This window comes from Vulpes vulpes, chromosome 1 (assembly GCF_048418805.1).
Source record: "Vulpes vulpes isolate BD-2025 chromosome 1, VulVul3, whole genome shotgun sequence".
Lineage (NCBI taxonomy): Eukaryota > Metazoa > Chordata > Mammalia > Carnivora > Canidae > Vulpes > Vulpes vulpes.
The window spans coordinates 7,276,669-7,294,821 of NC_132780.1; the positions used below are offsets into that span (position 1 = coordinate 7,276,669).

General features: G+C 34.7%; 1 protein-coding gene across 6 annotated transcripts in view; it reads left to right on the forward strand.

Moving 5' to 3' along the window:
• LOC112928477 (uncharacterized) overlaps positions 1 to 15,907 on the forward strand; it is a 166,922-nt gene extending 151,015 nt beyond the window's left edge. For 4 of the 6 annotated variants that reach the window (XM_072746850.1, XM_026010216.2, XM_072746968.1 and 1 more), the window contains 3 exons: positions 4,761 to 4,887; positions 5,199 to 5,294; positions 12,681 to 15,907. In XM_072746850.1, coding sequence (XP_072602951.1) covers positions 4,761 to 4,887; positions 5,199 to 5,294; positions 12,681 to 14,506 — 2,049 coding nt within the window. In that variant the 3' untranslated portion in view covers positions 14,507 to 15,907. The remainder of the gene's footprint in view (positions 1 to 4,760; positions 4,888 to 5,198; positions 5,295 to 12,680) is intronic. The other 2 variants (XM_072747172.1, XM_072747214.1) reach the window with 1 other exon arrangement.
• Positions 15,908 to 18,153: the final 2,246 nt, after the last annotated feature.

Consider the following 18,153-nt stretch of genomic DNA (forward strand, 5'->3'; position numbering starts at 1 on the left):
ATTTGTGATCTTTTTTTCTTAATGTGGGTATTTATTCCTATTTACTTTCTTTTAGTACTAATTTGCTGTATCCCATACGTTTTGATATGTTGTGTTTCCATTTTCATTTCAGATATATTTTAATTTTCCTTCTGATTTCTTTCTTAACCCATTGATTGTTGGAGTGTGATGTTTAATTTCTACATATTTGTGATTTTTCCAGCTCTCCTCCTGCTATTGTTTCCTAGTTTCATTCTGTTTTAGTCAGAAAAGATGCCTCATATGATTTCACTCTTCTTTAATTTACTAAGACTTATTTTCTAACCTATCAAAAGATCTGTCCTGGAGAATGTTAAGTAAGTGTACACTTGAAAAGAATATGTATTCTGGTGCCTTTGGATGGAATATTCTGTATATGTCTTTTAGGTCCATTTGGTTTAAAGTATAGTTGAAATTCAGTGTTTTCCTTATTTGATTTTTTTTAAGATTTTATTTATTTATTCATGACAGAGATAGAGATAGAGCGAGAGCGAGCAAGAGAGAGAGAGAGAGACAGGTATAGGGAGAAGCAGGCTCCATGCAGGGAACCTGACATGGGACTTGATCCCAGGTCTCCAGGATCACACCCCAGGCCGAAGACAGCGCTAAACTGCTGGGCCACGAGGGCTGCCCTTATTTGATTTTTTTGTCTGGATGATATCCATGATTAAAAGCGAAGCCCCATACAATTCTTACATTATTTTCTAGTTTTCTCTTCAGATGTTAATATTTGCTTAATGTTTTGGTGCGCCAACATTGTGTATATATGTATTTATGATTGTTAGATCCTCTTGCTGAATTGACTTTTTAATCATTTTATGACCTTCTTTGTCTCTTATTACAGTTTTTGGCTTAAAGTCTGTTTTGTCTGATACAAGTATAGCTACCTCTGCTCTCTAGGTTTCCACATGTGTGGTATATCTTTTATCATACCTTTTCTTTGAAGCCATGTATGTCCTTAAAACTTAAGTAGGTCTCTTATACACAGCATGTAGTTGGGTCTTAATTTTTTTTAAGGATTTTATTCATTTATTCATGAGAGAGAGACAGACAGACAGGCAGGCAGGCAGGCAGAGGGAGAAGCAGGCTTCATGCAAGGAGCCCGATGTGGGATTTGATCCCGGGACTCCAGGATCACACCCTGGGCCAAAGACAGGCGCCAAACCGCCGAACCACCCAGGGATCCTCGGGTCTTATTTTTTATCCATCCAAACACTGTGACTTCTGAAAAGTTCATACACATTTGCATTAATTATTATATAGGTAAGGACTTACGTAATTGCATTCATAATTTTCTGGCTGTTCTGTGGTTCCACTGTTGTTTTCTTCATCTCTTGCCGCTTTCTTTTGTGAATGATTTTATGTAATGGTATGCTCTGGTTCCCTTCTTTTTATCTTTATCTGCTGTAGGTTTTGCTTTATGGTTACCATGAAGCTTACATAAAACACTTTATAGATATTCTGTTTTTTGCTGGTGACAACTTTGTTGGTTTTTTTTTTTTTTGACAACTTAACTTTGATCAGAGACAAAAATACTCTACTTTTTACTCCCCTTTTTAATTTTTTTGATGTCACAGTTTTGTATTCATATACAAGCTATTATAGCTATAGTTATTTTTGACGTTCTTGTCCTATACTAGAGTTAAATGTTTAACACACTACTATGTTACAGTATTAAAGTTTTCTGAATTCATCTATATATTTACTTCTACCAGTGTATTACATACCTTCGTCTTCATATTACTAATTAGTGTCTCATTTCAACTTGAAGAACTTCTTTTAGCATTTCTTGGGAAGTAGTTCTTGTGGTGATGAACTCCCTCAACTCTTATTTAATGGGAAAAAGTCTTTCTTTTTCCTTCATTTCTGAAGGACAACTTTGGTGGATAGTGTATTCTTGGTTTGTGGCTTTTTCCTCCAGTTCTTTGAGTACATCATCCTCTTCTCTCCTGGCCTATAAGATTTCTGCTGAAAAATCTGTTAGTCTCATGGGTGTTCTCTGTAATTTACAAGCTTCTTTTTCTTGATATTTTAAAGATTCTTTTTGTTTTTGATTTCTGACAGTTTATTTTAATATGTCTTGGAGAGGATTTTTTAGAATTGAGTTTGGTGACCTTTGAGCTTCATGAACTTGGATATCAAAAATCTCTTCAGACTTGGAAGTTTTCAGACATTATTTCTTTAAATAGGCTTTCTGCCCTTTTTCTTACTCTTCACATTCTGAGATTCTCATAATGTGGATATTGATTCATTTGATAATGCACCATAATTCATACAGACTTTCTTTACTCTTTCTGTCCTCTGAGTAGATAATTTACAATGCCTGTCTTCTAACTCACATTCTTTCTTCTATCTAATCCATTGTGCTGTTGATGCTTTTCAATGCATTTTCATTTCATTTATTGTATTCTTCTCCAGAATTTCTTTTTTATGATTTCTCTGTGAAATTTAACATTTTGTTCATGTATGTTTTTCTAATATCATCAAATTATGTTTCTGTGTTTTCTTGCAGCTCTTGAATATCCTTAAAACAGCTAGTTTAAATTCTTTATTGGGAAAATTACATTTCCATGTCTTTGAGGTCAGTTACTGGTAGATTATTATGATCTTTTCTAAGATCATGTTTCCATGATTTTTTTCATGTTCCTTGAAGTTTTGCATTGCTATCTTCATATTTAAAGTAGCAGTCACCTCCTCCAGTCATTAACTACTTCAGGACAGAAGTAACTTTCATCTGTACTGCTAGGGATTCTGAGGCTTTCTCAGAACTTCTATTAATTACCTGCCCCACTATTCCTGCCCTCTCTTGTGACAGAATTCTTAAGCTTGTATGCCTTCTCTTGGTCCTGCAGCACATCAGGCTGCTTGCTGACAGCCTCTTTTTGTTTTTCCAAAGGCAGCACTGAAGCTTATGTTATGGCCTCTCCCTGGCCTGCATTCAGACTGGCTCTCTGCTGTGGGGTTGAGGCCTGCAGAATTCTGAGGCTGCCCGTGAGGTAGGGGGATCTGTAGGCAAAGTACATGGAGCAGCTCGTGAGCAAGTTTCTTAGTGGGGTTTGCAATACAGTAAAATCTGTATCCCTTTAATGCCTTATAAGACTCCTATCTGCTATTCTCTCAAACTCTTTCTCCCCTCCAGTCATGCAGCTCAGAATTGCAGAGAGAAATGAGCCACTTTGACACTGTCCCACATAGCTAGGAAACTGAGTGCTCACTCATACACTCTCACTTTCCTCCATAGATAAATTCATTGGCCAGGAACATTCCCATGGTCCTAAGTTGTGCTGCCTTGGGGAATAGGTGATGTAAGTAGTCAAACTGTTCCTCTTACCCTCTGTGATAAGTCTAAACTCATATTTTTTGCTCCCAGCAGTGTTCTGGAACTTCTTTTCTATAGACTGGATTTCCATAAAAGTTCTCTTGTCCATGGGTGATTGTCTAAGACAGTTTTTTTTCTAAGGGTCCTGGACCACAACTAAGAGGAGTAGAGTTGGTTCATGGATCACTACAGAGTCTACACCTGGGGTTGAGGTCTTATATGCCTTTTACCTAAGGCATGAGTAGGCTAGTCTCCCTCTGAGTCTCTTGATGTATGATGCTTTCGTCCGATAGTTCCCACAAGGCACTTTTTCCCATAGATGGAAACCAAATTGTTGAGGCAGGGAAACAAATGAAGGATGTCTTATTAAGGCATATGAACTTTGGTTTCTTAAACCAGTTTATTTCAATGGCCTTAATCTTTATCAGAAAGGATTCCAAAAGAGGATCTCCTATCAAGCCCACAGCCTACTCTGAACCCTTTGTGTTAGTAGATGTTCATATTCATAGACCTAGAAGTAAATTCTTAGAAACATGGATTGTGATTTCTTTTTATCTCACCCAGTCTCTCATAGAAATTCCTCAAAAGGCAGAAAATTTGGACAGCTCCCTTTGTTCTTTTTCTGTTGAAGATTTTTTATGTCTATACTCTTTTGAACATTTTAGTTTAACTAGGAATATTGCATTATATTTCTACATACAAATCATATTGCTGTCATGAAACTTATCACCAGTGTCTTATTTCTGGAACTTATTCTAGAGCTTTCTTGATATTCTCTTCTCATGGTTCTTGTTATAATTCTAATTCAGACCACTTTAAAAACTTTGTTAATGAATCTTTTTTATCTGTTATTTCTATAGTGCTGTTTGTTATTCTCTTTTTTCAATATATGCGAACTTTGTTAGCAGTCATATCCCATTTTCATGGCTGCAGACATAAGGGCTTATGAACAATACATCCTCATTTTTCTAGATTTCTCCTGATCTAATGAACAATACATCTAACTGCCACTGTGATTCAAATTGTGTATATCATTCTCTCCCTGCTTCTGCTTCCATCCAAATCCATTTTTCATTTACTCCTGCTTCAGTGAGTCACAGGCATCTAGTGAGTTCCCAAACCAGTTGAGTAAAGTTTTATATTCCCCCCCCATTTTCCACACTCAGTATAAATTGGTGCCCAAGATCTCTTTAATCTGTGGTAGGTATTAAAGATATGTGCTTGCTAATTCTGTGAATGAACATAAGCTGACAGAATGTTGCTAATATGTTTTGGGTTTGTTTTGTTTTTAGAAAATAACAAAACTGGGTAAATTTTTAAATAACTTCTTACCTTTGGATACTATGAGAACATGATTCAGTATGTTTTGTCCACATCATTTAAAATGGATGACTTCAGATTGAGTAGGAGTATGTTGTTACAGGGAACAGTGACATTCAAAGATGTGGCTATTGACTTCACCCAGGAAGAGTGGCAGCAGTTGGATCCTGCTCAAAGGAATCTATACCGGAATGTGATGCTAGAAAACTATAACAACTTAATCACAGTGGGTAAGGGTAGTTTCTTGTATAACTCAAATTCCAGAAGTAAAGTACCTTTTTTCCCCAAAATTTCTGAAATGTGCAGAACCTTTTAATGTTAGAATGAGTTTGACCTTTCAGTGCCTCTGCTAACATGAATGTGCATGCTGTAGCTTTCAAAACAAAAGGTCATTTTTGCTTATGTTTCAGGGGCAGCATCCCCAGAAACCAAGTCCTTGTCCTCAGAAAGCCTGGTTTCCCTGAGCCAACATCAATTCTTTAATGATTTTTTTTGTTCCTGATAATTTATGCCCAAATCTTATGTTACTTTCCTTTGACAGGCTGTCCATTCACCAAACCTGATGTGATTTTCAAGTTGGAGCAAGAAGAAGAACCTTGGGTGGTGGAGGAAGAAGTGTTAAGGAGACACTGTCCAGGTTAGTTAGGGAGGGAACATACAGGTGAGGAGGGGCCAGGACTCCTTAATGGTTAATCCCTGACTAGTTGACCCCTGTGAAATGTTCTTCAAAGATATTTTCCTAAAGACTGGAGACTTCTAAGTGATAATTTGTGTGAATTCTTTATTAACCTAAGATGTCTTTTCTAGATAACATTCTTCTTTCCACAGAACGTAAAGGACTAGTTGGCCTTTTTACCTGTGTGCTAGATACCAACATTTCCTAATTCATTTCCAGCTTTACTTTGACAGTCATTCTATTACTAGCATCTTCAGCCTCTCTTCCCACCTTGTTACATAGGATCCCTTCCTTTTACATTCAGATATTCACATAATTCACATTGTTCAAATAAACTGTTGACATTTATAGTTCTTTCTACTTTTTCTTTTTCCTTCCATTATAAATGCCTTAGCATTTTATTTTGTACTCATAGTCATATTTCCCACTGTATTTTTAGCTTTACTCTCATATTTCAGTAATGGCTACAGCTGTTTTACTGAATAAGTTTTAAAGTCAGTGATATTTCTCTGTTAGCTTCCATTTTTGCTACATTTGTCATGTATTTGTGCACACAGTTGTCTGCACAGGTATTAATACATACATGTATACCTATATACATATATATACATCTATATACATATAGATAACATATATATATGTATATATTCACATATATTTCTAACTTGGTAGATATTGCCAAGATTTTTTTGCCCTCCAAAGCAACTATAACATTTTTACTTCTACCAGCTATTTCTGCCAACATAGTCTTCGCAGTTTTAAAAACTTTGCCAATTTGATAGGTGAAAAGCAATTCATTTTGTTTTGAGTTTGTATTTCCTTTATTATGAGTGAAGTCAAGGATATTTTCACATGTTTAAATTCTGTCTGTATTTCTCTATAAATGGTTTACATCTTTAGCCCTTTTTTCTGTTGAATTCTTAATGTGAATGTTTTGATGTGATTAGTCTTTTATCTGTTTTATGTTTTTCCAGTATTTTTTCATAGTTGGTTATTCCTCTTTGAAGTACTTTTTGCCACCTTAAGTTTTTTTAATGCTTGTGTAGTTAAAATAATCTTTTCTTACAAGAGATCATTATATTATTTTTTCCTTTTTGTAGTATATAGTTGAATTATGTCTATGTATTTCTTAGTACTATTACTCATCCTCACAATTTCATCATAAATTTAAATAATTGTTCCACTTTTTTCAGGTTTTGAAGTCATTGTTACTCTGGTTTCATAAATAGAATTTAGAACCATTTCTTCTTCTTCTTTTTTTTAAAATAAATTTATTTTTTATTGGTGTTCAATTTACCAACATACAGAATAACACCCAGTGCTCATCCCATTAAGTGCCCCCCTCAGTGCCCGTCACCCATTCCCCCCCACCCCCCACCTTCCTCCCCTTCCACCACCCCTAGTTCGTTTCCCAGAGTTAGGAGTCTTTATGTTCTGTCTCCCTTTCTGATATTTCCCACACATTTCTTCTCCCTTACCTTATATTCCCTTTCACTATTGTTTATATTCCCCAAATGAATGAGAACATACACTGTCCTTCTCCGATTGACTTACTTCACTCAGCATAATACCCTCCAGTTCCATCCACGTTGAAGCAAATGGTGGGTATTTGTCGTTTCTAATGGCTGAGTAATATTCCATTGTATACATAAACCACATCTTCTTTATCCATTCATCCTTCGATGGACACCGAGGCTCCTTCCACAGTTTGGCTATTGTGGACATTGCTGCTATAAACATTGGGGTGCAGGTGTCCCAGCGAACCATTTCTTCTTCTGAAATACTTACAATAGCATTAGCATATAACTCCCTTATTTATCTTACCTGTTCACCTATTTGGACTTTGTGGATTATTGAAGGAAAGTGCTTTGATATCTTTTATCATTACAACTGTTCTGTACAGATATTTTGTCTCTTTTGGCATTTGTTTTTGGTAATAGATTATAATGTTCTAAAAAATTACCCTCTTAATTCTGTTTTTCAAATTAATTTTCACAGAGTTGTACGATGTAATTTCCATAAATATTTGTTTGCTCTTGTATCTATAAAGGTTTACCATACACTGATGTTCCAGGGTAGTCTTTTATATTTAAAAACTTGCTTCATCTGTATTTTCTAATCTGTAGGTATAAAATTTCCAATAGTGTTCTCTTATTTTTGTCATTAATTCTGCAGATTTCTCAGCCAACATTATCAGATATTGGCTTCCTTCATTTTCTTTACACTCTCCTTCTGAGACTTCTAAAGGTAGAGACTAAATCTTTTTTCCACTATATTGTGTTTTCATTTCCTTTACTATTTTCTATCTTTCTATGTTGACTTCTCAAATATATCATCAAGTTTACTCATTCTCTCTTCAGCTGTGTTTATTGATCTTTTATCTCATATGCTTAAAAAATTTCAATACTACTATTTGGTATTTCTAGAAAAAAATTTTTTTTTTCTTTTTGGTTTTTTGGCCTTTTTTCCCCTAGGTCTTTCTGACTCTTTCTATTGATTTCTGTGGCTGCTTCAAGTCTGTGTTCTTATTCTTTGCTTCTTTAAAAATACTCTATGTAGCACTTCTTTTTTTTTTAATATTTTATTTATTTATTCATGAGAGACACAGAGAGAGAGAGAGAGGCAGAGACATAGGCAGAGGGAGAAGTAGGCTCCATGCAGGGAGCCCAATGTAGGACTCAATCCCGGGACTCCAGGATCATGCCTTGAACCAAAGGCAGATGCTCAACTACTGAGCCACCCAGGTGTCCCACTCTTCTGTTTTTTGTATCTGACAATCCTAATATTTTAAGTCCTTAGGTGTAAATATCTTGTTTTTGATTATTTATTGTACTTGATTCTTCACATGCTTGATGACTGCTGATTGTGAGTTCAGCATTTTTAAACCTTATTGCAATAATCTTATTGTCTTAAATCAGGGTTGCATTCTTAAGATAATTTTCGTGTGCTTCTGGTAGGTGCCAACAGGCGTTACCAAGTGAAGACCAGTTGAGCATTTTTAGAATGTCTTGGGTTTTTGTAGGAACTTCAGTTGAGCTTCTTTCTCTTATTCCTTATAAGGAATAAGGCTTATGCTTCAGTTAATAGAGCTTTCATTTGCATAGGTAGTCAAGTCAGATCCATCTTCCAGCTTGCTTTCTAAAACCCACCCACAGGCATGATTTCAGCTAACACTTTATTTTTGTTTTATTCATTTTTTAGTGTGTGGTGTTCAGGTATGGTTGGTGGAGAGTATTATGTTCTTGGAAATACATGCTTTCTATAAGTCCAGTGATGCATCAAAAATTTGTATAACCCATTATCTTATTTTTCAGTTACCTAATTACCTAATTACTCTACCATAATTTCAGTACTAAAATTACTGTCTAGTCTCTTTTCAATCCCACTTGCATGATATTCTTCATTTTGCCTGGTTTTTTTTTTCTCTTCCATTTCTTTCTTTGGTTCTGCCATTTTTTTTCACCATCCCATACAAATTACATTTATATTTTGAGCTCTTGATTTAAAGATTTATTTTCATTAAGCTTTTTCATTCATGGAAATAGTCAACATTTTCATTTACTTTATGCGATAATTCAATTTTATTTACTTTGTGCCATAATTGTTCTAGCTCTAATACTTTTTATAGATCTGGTTCCAGCACCTTCTCCTTTTTAGTAGTAGGCTAGTTCTTCCTTGACATGCTTTTTAAGAAAAGTTAATGTTGGGGAAATAAAATGAGTACTCTGATCTAGAACAGGGATAATTAGTAAACTATGGCTTATAGGCCTGCCACTTATTTTTGAAAATAAAGTTTTATTAAAACTTAGCCACACCCAGTAATTTATGTCTTGTGTTTGATTGCTTTCACATTAAAATGGCATAGTTGCATAGTTGCCTCAAAGATTGTGTGACCCACCAATTACTGACACTTTAAGAAAAAGTTTATCAATTCTTGATGGACATGAATGCATCTGTGCTTTATTTTGAAGCCCTTTATTCCACAAGGTTGTATGTGTAGAAGTATGCTTAGGCTTTTTTTTTTTTTTTCATCTAAAAGGTTTCTCATAACTCTTAATCTTATAGTCTCACCCCAACAGACTTCTTCCTAAAAAAGTAAATGTTTCAATGCTTCCATGTTCAGTCCTGCTGGGATATCTGGGGATAACAAGTCTTCTGTAACCAGTCTGCATTCCCAAATTTCGTTGTTGTAATCATAGGATAATTAACTCTGCCCTTCAGGGTGTAATATCCATTTGACTCTCAGCATCTTGCTCTTCTTGAACTACCCAAGATCAGCATGAATACCTGTCTTTTAGAATCCTTCTTCCCCTGTTGTAGCCTTCACTGTATTTGTCAACACTAACTCATTTATTATAATTGGGGTTACAGCCACCCCTAGGATCATTCAAGAATTAGTGAAAATTCATTCCCATTGTTTGTAGAGACAAAAAGAGATCAGAGCCTTCTCCATTCCACCATTTTAAAACATGGAGTCTTGTGTCACATCTGACAATTTAATCTTGCCCTTGAAATTCTTTTTCACTTCTGTTTTGATGGTACTTTGGCAAGCTAATCTTACCTTCTTCAACATCATTTGCTCAATGGATCTTCTCTTTTTACCCTAAGTGACCCAGGAAGTTAGTACACTGCCACCATTTCTATGTTTGTAATCTGCAACCAAGTCTCTAACTGTACCTGCTTTACAGTTGCATAGGAATTTTCCCTTTCTTTATTATCTGTCTGGCAAAGAGGGAGAAAAATCTCCATTTCCAATTTTGGAGCTAAGCAGCAACAGGGAATTGAATGTTATCCTTTAGTATGTAGGCTTGCACTTACTCTGTGCTTGAGCCAGGTGTCCCTTATTTTGTATCCTCTACCTCATGTCTCAACATGACTCAACAGCATTTCTGCTTCTATTTCTTAAGAGAGTGATCTTCCATCTCCTCTAAGGTAGTCTTTGTTTGTTTATGTATTTTTTCTTTATCTCAGATTGGTGTGATTTTGGGTGGGATGAAATAAATTCATGTATTTATTATACCATATTTACGCTAAATTTCTCCCTCTTTGTTTTCTCTCCTGATCACAGTACTTACTCCCTATCCAGATATGCTAAGTAGGCTCTTCCAATTTTATGTTCCAATTTTGATCCAATTTTTACCTGCCCATTGTTCTCATTTTATTACTGCAGTATTCAGAACAATTTTATTTACTTTTTAAAATACATAATACATGCTGATGGTATAAAACCTCTAAAGTAAAAAAGGATACATACTGAAAAGTAGCTCTTCTTTCACACATTTCCTATCGAAGGTGGCAACCCCTAGCATTGTTTTCCTTTGCGCTATTATCTGTGTTTTCAAACATTTTTATTAAAATTACTTTAATAAATTAGCTTGTGTCATTTTTGCTGTCGAACGTTCTTTTCCAGCAATGTGATATGCCTTTTTTTTAGTTGCCTAGGGCTACTGTAACAAAATACCACAAACTGGGTAGCTTAGAATAACAGGAATTTATTTTCACAGTTCTGGAGACTATAAATACTAAAGCAAGGTGTTGGCAGGCCATACTCCCTCTGAAACCTGTAGAAGGACCCTTCTATCCCTCTTTCAGTTTCTAATAGCCCTAGACATTCCTTGGCTTGTAATAGCATAACTCCGATCTTGTCTTTATTTTCATATGGTGGTCTCCTGTGTGTTTCTGTCTGTTCATGTTGCATACTTTTTATAAGAAGACCAGTTAGATTATGAGTTACCCTACTCCAGTATGACCTCATTTTAACTAATTGCATCTGCAGTGACCCATTTTCCAAGTAACTTCACATTCTGAATACTGGGAATTAGGATTTCAACATGTCTTTTTTGCAGTACAGGCAACTCAACCCATAGCACCTTCCCATTTGGTCAAATCTGTGTGTATTTTAGTTTTTTGAAATCTTGGGACATATTAAATTCCCATATTTTTCATATTTTTGTTGTGACTGTAAGTATAGTCTTCTGTTCTTTTCTAAATAGTTGTTTGCATATAAATGTTATTAAAAATATTAATTTCCAACGTATAGTGAATTTAATGTTTTTATAATTTTCACTTTTGATTTTCCAGGTAAATTGTTTTATTGTTGACAAAAATGTTAACCTTATCTTTCTTTTCCAAGTGTTTATACCTCTGATTTCTTTCTCTTACTTAATGCACTATCCAGAACTGTAATAATAGTGATAGTACTTATTATGTCAGTGCTTTGAGATTTTTCTTTTCTTTTTCTTTGGCCATGGAAGGGGGAGGAATTTTTCTTATTAAATATTAAACTAATGCTTAAGTTGTACTGTACTTTTTTTCTCAAGTTAAATATTGTATTCCCTTTTTATGAAGGTTTCTTTATGGAAAATGTTTGGTTTTATAATTTTTAAAAATAGCTTTGAAAATAATTACTTGATTTTTTATTTTGACCTTTTAATATATTTGCTTATAGAAGTAGATTTTTCTAATAGTAAAATATACTTGGAAAAAAATCTACTTAAGTATGATATGTCTTGTATTTAAAGTGCTCTAGATCACTTTTCTTTCTTTCTGGATTATTTTGATATTTTAGGTAGAATTTTTACATTGATATTCATAAGTAAAATTGGTATATAGTTTGCTTTTTTGGTTGTCATCTTTCTTGAGATTTTGGTTTTAATATTATGTTCATTTCACACAATAAATTAATTCTTTTTTTTTCTTTTTTTTTTAATTCTTTTTTTTCTTATATAACATTTTGCAGATCCTGAAAGCAAATGTCCCCTAAATGTTCAAATTCCCATGTGAATCTCTCTTAACCTTTTTGATTTGTTTGAGAATTGCTTTTTCATATTTTTCTGTTATTTTGTAGAAGTTGGTTCATAAGGGTTTTCTACCTCTTACAGGTTCAGTTTTGGTAATTTTCAATTTCCAGAAAATTGTTTATGTCAAGCAGTTTATAAAAGCTTATTTTAAGAGTCCTACAAAATAGCTTTATGATTTTTTTAACTTCCTATTTTTGTTTCTCTGTCATTTCTTCTTACTTTATTTGTATATTCTGTATTCTCCCTTTTATTTACCCCACAGTTTAAATTTTTCTTTCAGATCCCATTTTTAAACACAAAGCTACTTGTATTCCTATCTTCCTCTACTAATATTTTTTCCTGGACTCTCCTTAAGCTTAGAAAATAGGAGATAAAAAAAGAAAGAAAGAAAAGAAAATAGAAGACCTATGCACATGAAATTTACTTTATAATGGGAAACTAGGCTGTAAGCCAAGAATCAATCCCATGACGGCATACTTTCTGAAATTTTCTTCATTTTAAAATTTGGAAAATTGTTCAAGTGATATTTATTTGCAATCTGTTTTAGGAGATATGTGGGGAATTGATGAGCATCAGAAAATCCAGGACAGACTTTTGACACAATTTGAAGATAAATTCACAAAAACACTGACTGAAGAAAAAGTCAATGAATGTCATAAGAAATTTGCAAATGCATTTCCTCTTAACCCGGACTTTTTTCCTTCCAGTCACAATTTCTATGAATATGACTTATTTGGAAAGTGTTTAGAATATAATAATTTCAACTGTCATAATAATGATAGAATTCTTATAAGAAAGGAACACTCTGAATATAATGAAGCTATGAAATCATTTTGCATTAGCCCATCCCATCTTGTAGTAACCCCCTTCAAGTGTAATCACTGTGGGAAAGGATTCAGTCAAACCTTGGACCTCATCAGACACCTGAGAATTCATACTGGAGAGAAACCTTACGAATGTAAAAAATGTAGAAAAGCTTTCAGCCACAAGGAAAAACTCATTAAACATCATAAAATTCATAGTAGGGAGCAGTCTTATGAATGTAATGAATGTGGGAAAGCTTTCATTAAAATGTCAAATCTCATTAGACATCAAAGAATTCATACTGGGGAGAAACCCTATGCATGTAAGGAATGTGGGAAATCCTTCAGCCAGAAATCAAATCTCATTGATCATGAAAAAATTCATACTGGAGAGAAACCTTATGAATGTAATGAGTGTGGGAAAGCATTCAGCCAGAAGCAAAGCCTCACTGCACATCAGAAAGTTCATACCGGGGAGAAACCTTATGCGTGTAATGAATGTGGTAAAGCCTTCCCTCGAATTGCATCCCTTGCTCTTCATATGAGAAGTCATACAGGAGAAAAACCTTATAAATGTGATAAATGTGGAAAAGCCTTCTCTCAGTTTTCCATGCTTATTATACATGTAAGAATTCATACGGGTGAGAAGCCCTATGAATGTAATGAATGCGGAAAATCCTTCTCTCAAAGTTCAGCCCTTACTGTACATATGAGAAGTCATACTGGTGAAAAACCTTATGAATGTAAGGAATGTAGAAAAGCCTTCAGCCACAAGAAAAACTTCATTACACACCAGAAGATTCATACTAGAGAGAAACCTTATGAATGTAATGAATGTGGGAAAGCTTTCATTCAGATGTCAAATCTTGTTAGACACCAGAGAATTCACACTGGAGAAAAACCCTACATATGTAAGGAATGTGGCAAAGCCTTTAGCCAGAAATCAAATCTCATTGCCCATGAAAAAATTCATTCTGGAGAAAAGCCCTATGAATGTAATGAATGTGGTAAAGCCTTCAGCCAAAAGCAAAACTTTATTACACATCAGAAAGTTCACACTGGAGAGAAACCTTATGATTGTAATGAATGTGGTAAAGCCTTTTCTCAAATTGCATCCCTTACTCTTCATCTGAGAAGTCACACAGGAGAAAAGCCTTATGAATGTGATAAATGTGGGAAAGCCTTCTCTCAGTGCTCATTGCTCAATTTACATATGAGAAGTCATACTGGTGAGAAGCCCTATGTATGTAATGAATGTGGAAAAGCTTTCTCTCAAAGAACTTCTCTTATTGTGCACATGAGAGGTCATACAGGTGAGAAACCCTATGAATGTAATAAATGTGGAAAAGCCTTCTCCCAAAGCTCATCCCTTACTATACATATACGAGGTCATACAGGTGAGAAACCCTTTGATTGTAGTAAATGTGGGAAAGCCTTCTCTCAAATCTCATCTCTTACACTTCATATGAGAAAACATACAGGTGAGAAGCCTTATCATTGTAATGAGTGTGGTAAGGCTTTCAGCCAAAAGTCACACCTTGTTAGACACCAGAGGATTCATACTCAATAGAAATAGAAACACTATGTATATCGTGAAGATGGAGACACCTTCAGAAAGAATTAGCACCTCCTTTTACATTTCTAGAGCAGAAAACTATGATGTGGAAAGCTTTTTAAAGAAGTCACACAACTGTGTAACAATTCTTAAAAGGATGATAAATTGCAAAACGAATAAATTGTAAAACCTTCATAGGCCTCTATTATTTATTTAGCATTCTTATTAAATATGAAACAAGATACCTGCTACCAGCATATCAACAATATATTTGAGCTCCTATCCTGGCCAATGTATTAAGCAAGAAAAAGAAGATTGGGGGAAAAGAGAGAAACTATAAAAATGTTCTCTTATACAAGAATTAGTTAATTTGAAAATGTGTTGATATAAAATGTCTAAGGATAAACACATTTATTGTAAGACTCACATTTATAAAGTTACAAAACATTTTGAAGGGCACAAAATAACACCTGAAATTTTGAGAAAAATGAGTCTTAAAACACATTCTTAAACATATAAATTCATAAACCTCTAAGGTACTTCCATTCAAAGTTTTCACTAAATTCTAAGAATGTCACAAACTGATATAAAATTTTATATGGGAATATAAAGGACCACAAATAGCTGAAACAAGTAGAAGACAAAAGAGAAGAAACAGTATAGCAGATAGTATCACATAATTTATTTAAAGCTGTGTCTAAACAATGTATTGTTGATAAATCAGGGGAAACAAGGATGAAGAAAGGAGATATGGGAATTTGGTGAATTATGTTGCTCTTGAAGTCATTGGAGAAAGAATGGCCCATTCAGTAAATGGAAGAGTCATATGAACAAAAAATGATGTCTCTATTTTATACCATATACAATAAAATCTAGAAAGACTGAAGATCAGAATACAAAAAGCAAATGTCTGAAACTATGATGAAAATAAACTAGATTTATTACTTTAGAGTAACAGGATAACTCTAAGAACACAAATATGAAATAGTCATTTCTATTTTGGTGTATTGCCTTCAGAGGCATGCACATATGGGCACACAGATACACATCTCTATGTTCATCACTGCATTGTGGTTTGTATGACACTAAATTGGACATAACAAATTTTCATTAGTAGAAGGATAGATTATTACCATGTTATTGCTATGATAGAATACAGTATTTAGAAAGAAGATACAAATTTGACGTATAGTTACATAGATCACAATATCTAATACTGAGAGGAAAAAAGCAAAATGTACAATGAAAAAATGTAACATTTGTATAAGTTTAATAAAAATAATGCAAAGAACACTACTGTGTATTGCTTATAGATCCGTATATGACATTGGTTGCCTTTCAGGAAGTGGGAGAGGGTTAGATGGAATTGTTATATTTATCTGTAACATTTTTATAATAAAAGAATGAAAGCAAAAATAATGGTGCCAACAAATCTGGTTGTTAAGATTATGTTGCTATCTTTTGTATTCTTTCTTGCCTTATTTTCCTGTTTCTCTAACATAATAATCAAATGGGTGAAGGACATGACCTATAGAAACAACTTAAAAGTTGTGTATTATCAAATACATTTATAGAAAATTATCTTTGCTAAGACACAAACTGCATTAAGATGAATTATTATCTGAAGTTAATTCAGATAATAAAAACCATCAGTATATACATAGCATTTACTTGATGCCAATTAAAAAATTTATCTTTATTTCAAACACAAATTTTCCTCTAACTGGAAGCAGTGAAGAAACTAAAGAAATAGTTGTTGAAATAATTGGCTATTTGTTTAAAAAAAAATCCACCAACATTTGGCTTGGTTTCAGAGGAGAGACCATTCATACCTACTATAAAACGTGATTAATGTCAAGCCAAGGATAGATGCCTGCATCAGAGCAGAAGGAATTTTAGCATATCTCAACAAAGCTTTATTTGGTTTCCAAATCCTTAAGTGAGGATGCAGATGCTGACGATTTTAGACGTGTGAGGTATGTGCCCAGTGGATGTGAAATCTCACTTCCTTGTACCACATCTAAAATGTTTTATATTTAAGCCCTTCAAATACTTACAGAACTCAAATTTCCTTTTCTTTTGAAAAGCTCATTCATATATTTTGTCTTTTTGTTTTCTACTGGGACTTTCAAAAGATGTTATTGGCGTACCTCTGAGGTGCAGTTGGTTGAGCATCTGACTCTTGGTTTCACTTCAGCTCAGATCGTGATCCCTTGGTCCTGGGATCGAGCTCTGCATTGTGCTCTGTAGTCAGTGGGGAGTCTGCTTGAGATTCTCCCTCTGCCCCTCCGCCCCTACCCCCACTCTCAAATAGTTTTTAAAAGTTTTTATTTAGATATAATTGCAGATTTATAGGAGGTTGCAAGAATAGAATAATACCCTGTAGTGCTGAGTAGTTTGTGTACCCTACATCCAGTTTCCCCTAATATTAACATCTTACGTAATTATAGTACAATATCAAAACTGACACTGGCAGAATCTGTACATGTTATCAGATTTCACTGGTTGTACATGGGATTGTGTGTTGTCCATGTAGTTATTACATACAGTTTTATCTTGTGTAGATTTCTCTACCACCACAATCAAATACAGAACTTCCACCATCACAAGGATCCCTTGCTCTGTCCCTTTGTTGTCACACCTGTAACCCCTTCCTCTCCCTGCTTCCCACTCCTAATCTTTGGCAACAGTAATCTCTTCTATAATCTTGTCATATCCAGAGTATTTTATAGGAGCTCCTGAGTGGCTCAGTCAGTTAAGAATCTGACTCTTGATTTTCTCAGGTCATGAGCCCAGGGGTTGTGAAATTGAGCCTTGTGTTGGGCTCCACACTGGACATGGAGCCTGCTTGGGTATCTCTCCTTCTCTCTCTGCCCCTCCTGCCCTGCACACACATGCTCCCCCTTTTAAAAATATAAGTGGAATTGGGCACCTGGATGGCTCAGTTAAGCATCTGACTCTTGGTCTCAGCTCAGGTCACGATCTGAGAGTCATTAGATTAGGCCCCACATCAGACTCTATGCTGAGTGCAGAGTCTGCTTAAGATTCTTTTCCCCCTGTCCCTCCCCTTCTGCTTCTCCCCCAACTCACGTCCTGCCTCAAATCTTAAAAAATAAATGGAATCATATACTATATAACCTTTTGAGATTGGTGTCTTTCATTCAACAGGATTCCCTTGAGATAAATCCCAGCTGTTCCAGAGACAATAATTTTTGTTTTTTAAATTTCTCAGTAGTTTTCCCTTTATGGATATGCCATGGTTTCTCTAACCATAGAGCCTTTGAAAGACATTTGGGTTTAAAAATTTTGGTTAATACACAAATCTGCTGTGAACATTCATCTGCCATTTTATTGGTGGTTTTGTTCCCGTCACTTTTCATGCCTTACTGTGGGTTACTTTTTTTTTGTGTGTGGGTTACTTTAGTATTTTTTAGAATTCTACTTTAGAGTTCTTGATTACAGACTTTTTAGTAGTTGCTCTAGGTATTACATCATACATACATAATTTCCATACTCTATGTGTGTAAACATTTAACCAGTTCAAAATCTTATCTCAACTGAGATTCTTTAATTGCCTACTTTATTATATAATTGTATCAAATATTTCCTCTGGGGGATCCCTGGGTGGCGCAGCAGTTTGGCGCCTGCCTTTGGCCCAGGGC